Source organism: Cariama cristata, unplaced genomic scaffold (genome assembly GCF_000690535.1).
Source record: "Cariama cristata isolate BGI_N322 unplaced genomic scaffold, ASM69053v1 scaffold6702, whole genome shotgun sequence".
In the NCBI taxonomy this organism is placed as follows: Eukaryota; Metazoa; Chordata; class Aves; order Cariamiformes; family Cariamidae; genus Cariama; species Cariama cristata.
In genome coordinates, this window is record NW_009604320.1 from 39,725 (window position 1) to 43,702 (window position 3,978).

General features: G+C 37.7%; 1 protein-coding gene across 1 annotated transcript in view; it reads left to right on the forward strand.

The window, feature by feature from the left end:
* Window positions 1-3,978, forward strand: part of LOC104157980 (chromosome unknown open reading frame, human C20orf194) — a 46,039-nt gene that overhangs the window by 39,087 nt on the left and 2,974 nt on the right. Inside the window, exon 22 of the mRNA XM_009695532.1 lies at window positions 3,130-3,233. Within this exon, the coding sequence (XP_009693834.1) occupies window positions 3,130-3,233 (104 nt within the window). The remainder of the gene's footprint in view (window positions 1-3,129; window positions 3,234-3,978) is intronic.

Below are 3,978 nucleotides of genomic sequence, written 5' to 3' on the forward strand. Positions count from 1 at the left end.
TAGTGACAAGATGCCGTGGGCTCCCAGCTCAAGCAGTGAAGGCAAATATGTACCTTTTGGGCAATGTGATATGCTGCCTGTGATGTAGGAGGGGATTGGAATGATTTGCCTTTAAATTTATTTACAGCCTTGTGTTCTTTGCTCTTACCGAAACAGTCTCATGGAGCTGACATACTGTTCCAGTATTTTTCCATTGTCACTTTCACTCGGGAACTTCGGTGCTTGTTGGCACAGATGCTCACCGTATTACAGAAAGATGCTCAATCTTAGTCCTTTTCAGATTCAATCAAATGACTGCTTTCTGACACGAGATTACTGTCAACAGGTTTAGATCGTTGTTCCTCTTTTGATGGCTTTTCCTTCAAGAACTTAAGTAACATGAATATCCCAGTAATACGACTAAAGACAGTTTGGGAGGACCATTGGGAGGGGTTTCCCCTCACTCCCTAGGCTTGCGTTAATGTTCCTTGCACCGATAGATAGTTCTTAAGGCATAATAATTTTATATTCCACTATACAGAGAAGGTACTGTTGTCACAGTACTGATGTGCGACAGAAGATAACTAATATCTGACATCTAAGTGCTTATTATAAGCTGATGATCTTTAGAGGAAAATCTTTATTGTTGTTTTTCAAGTTATGCAATGTAGTGTTGAGGATAAATAATCACGTATAAGGCAATTAAACAGCAACCTTCACATAGTGGAATTTACTTTTGCTCTAATTGAACAGATTTTAAAGAGTGAAGATTAATGCAAAATAAAGTAATTGGCTATTTTGCAATACAGTTCTGCGGGCACATGTTCACTTAGCAAGTAACTGGAGAAAGGTGAATTTTCTTGGGTGGTTTGGGGTTGGTTTTTTTAGCTTTCTGAAAACTGGCTGTGTGTGTCCCAGTGGAGCAATTTACTTTTTCCCTTTTTTGGGGAGATCTGTGAAGTTAAATGTTTTGATAACTCTTGGGATGGAGAGTTATAAGTAGGTGGTATAAGGACTATTATGTAACACTTCAACGAGTGAGATATTTTCTTAGGTGTCAAGTGAAAATGAACTTGATCTCGTTCCCTTTCATGTATGCTGCAAGACAGTTTGCTGTGCTCTAATTTGGGCTCTACTGAGGTTGCAGCTATGTAGTCCAGCAAGATTAGGTGCAAAAGGTGCTGTCAGACAGGCACTTATCTTCTCTCTGTCACTTCTGTCACTTCTGTCTTAATGTAATAAGGTAGACATGACTCAAATGTATCAAAATTCAGGCTGTTAAACCTTTTCCTTTGTATGCTAATACATCTGCTGCGTTAGAGATTTTTGTAGGATGAACTTAACTGAGTCAATCAGTCTTGCCAATTAAACTCTCTTTTGTGATTAATCACTTGTGGAAAATATACAAGTAGTATATCAAGTTCTTCTTGATATAATTCACTGATTTCCATGTTAAAAGAAGCTGGTTTAGTTTGGATTAATTAATACTCTTTTTGGCTCGCCTTTCTGTTAAAAAAGAATTAACATCTCTATATTCTGTGAGATTTGACAGAAATGTACTTCAAGTGTTGTTTTTGCATTTTGCTGAATAGAAGGCACGTGCCTGTGCTGCGGCTTGGATTTTGAGAATGCTGGAAGCATCAGCAATGAACATCTTGTATATGTAAACTGTTAAACCTCCACATCTGTGTAGTTATGTATAGCTTTGTCTCCATTCTACTTGCTCTGAATTTGAACCCTGAATTTGCAGTTGTAGTGTTTCCCAATTTAATAGTAGCTCGCTCTCTCGTGCGATTTTGATGTTAATTAGAAGCTTCAGTCTAAAACAGTTATGCGCATAGTTAGTAGAGCCTGTATGTTTTTTACGTAACTGTTGAAATGGCATATCTAGGTATTGTGATTTGATTTCATGTCAAGCTCTTTTTTATTAAAACAAGGCCTTAATACTGAACAATTTTGAAGATCTTGTTCTTATTGTCATTTCAAGAGGAAAATGTCTTAGTTTCTTTAGTGCTTCTTCCGAGCATTGTTTGATAGATTAAGCTAGGATGTGCAGTCATGTTTAGGTGTATGTTTTAGTTACTTTGCTGCTTGGCTTTGCTTTTTTTGAAACGTAGCTCTGAATAATGCCCTTTTTTTCTTTTTGTCTTGTCTTTAAAGGGGTGGGGGGGGAATAAGTTTTCCCTTTTGCTGACTCGCATGCTTGCCTGTATGGGATGTGATCCTGCTTTTAATGCATGGTCCAGCACTGGTAGCAGAGGTCCAGCTGGCAGCCCCTGCTTAGCTATTTGTTCATGGCTTGCTTATGACCGTTGGAAATTAGCTTTTTTGCTGATGTCAGGTTCTAGCGCTTTGGTGGAATTTTGCTTTTCTCCATTATACCATCTAGCCTTGCTGTTTCTCATTTTCTAGCTGCTTTCCCTGGTTATGCAGGTTTGTTAAGAACCGAAGTGTCTGTAAGATGGCAAGAAATACGGAGAGAGAATGAATGCCCTGTCTCTTGGCTGTCACTAGGTTGTTAGCTTCCAGGGAAATTGCTAGCCCAGTAACAGTTGTCTCTATAGGCAAAAGAAAACACAAGTCTGCAGGTAAAGGGCTTTTCTGTGTTAAACTTTGTCTTGGTCAGGAAGTGAAAGAAAAACTGTTGTGGTTTGTTTGTTGTTTTTTTTTAATACTGTCTGCATGGTATATGTTAGTATATTGGCATTTTGCTGCAAATCTGACCAACTTGTTACAATGTTTAATATTTCAGTTGTTTTGGATGTAAGTTTTTCTTCAGTTCCTGTTTTATCAGTTTTACATTTTTGGAAGTTGGCAATTCAACTTGATGGAAATTTTTTTTGGCTTTAAAAACAAAAAAACACCACAGAATATTTACGATAAGTGGGCTCAAGGGGATAAGATTAAGTCAAATGTAGTCATAGTCATGATACCTGCCCTTGATAGTGAGATCCCGTAAAGATTGTACAGTTGTGCTCTGAATACTGTCTGGATACTATCCTAAATCTTTACTCAAATCTACTGCATGTTAAATATAACAAAATTCTGTAAGGACATAGATTTCTTCCTCGGAAAGAAGAGACATTTGTCACATGATGCTGAAATATTGATATATACCTAATACAGGGGTTTTTTTCTTTTAAATTCTAGGCAAATTGTACTTCTTTTCAGATGGCATTCTCTTTTCTGATCCCCACCATGGCAGCATTTCAATTTCAAAGAACCATATGAGTTCCATTTCTCTCTATGATGGGGTGAGTACTTTGTTCCTACTGTCATAAACTTTTAATCAATTTTTAGCAATAGTTCTGTAGGGTACTAGTACAAAGTTTCTATATCGGTTGCAGTTCTACAAGTGTGTGCATAAAACGGACGATAACTGATGCAAATCTCTAAACTTTTGGTACTGGTTAGCTTAACCAATTACTGATTAGCTAAACTGCAAGGAGGAGAGAATTTTGTATTAGACAGAGTTATCAATGTGGTATTAATAGCATGGAAAATTGCTTTTTATTAAAAGAAAAATTGCAAAACGTAGCATTCATTGAACATCTAGCAGTCTTAAGTGATAGAGAAAAGTTCAAAGCATTGTGAAGTTATATGGTGTATTGGAGGGTGAAATGCTGCCTTCTGTTCAAAATACATTTAACCTTCAGTCAAATGTTCGTGGCGGTGTACTGATTATCTCTGGAGAGGTCACGAGCAGTGTCTGTCTACTGTCATAGAGCATTGTATAACTGACAGGGTGAAGGGAATGACTGGTTCATGTTTCCCAAGCTCAGAAGTGAGAAGGAAAGGCATGTTGCATGTAATTACGGATAATCTGAGTAATTACAGTAAAAGCAGTAAAAGACACAATGTTAGGCGTAGACTTTTGCCGTTCATGTGATCAACATATCACTTTACTTGGCCAACTTGCCACACTAGTAGTTAAATCTTCTGGCTTAGGGGGAATTGAGAGTTAGGTTAGTGATGGCAACTTAGCTTCCCCGCCCCCCC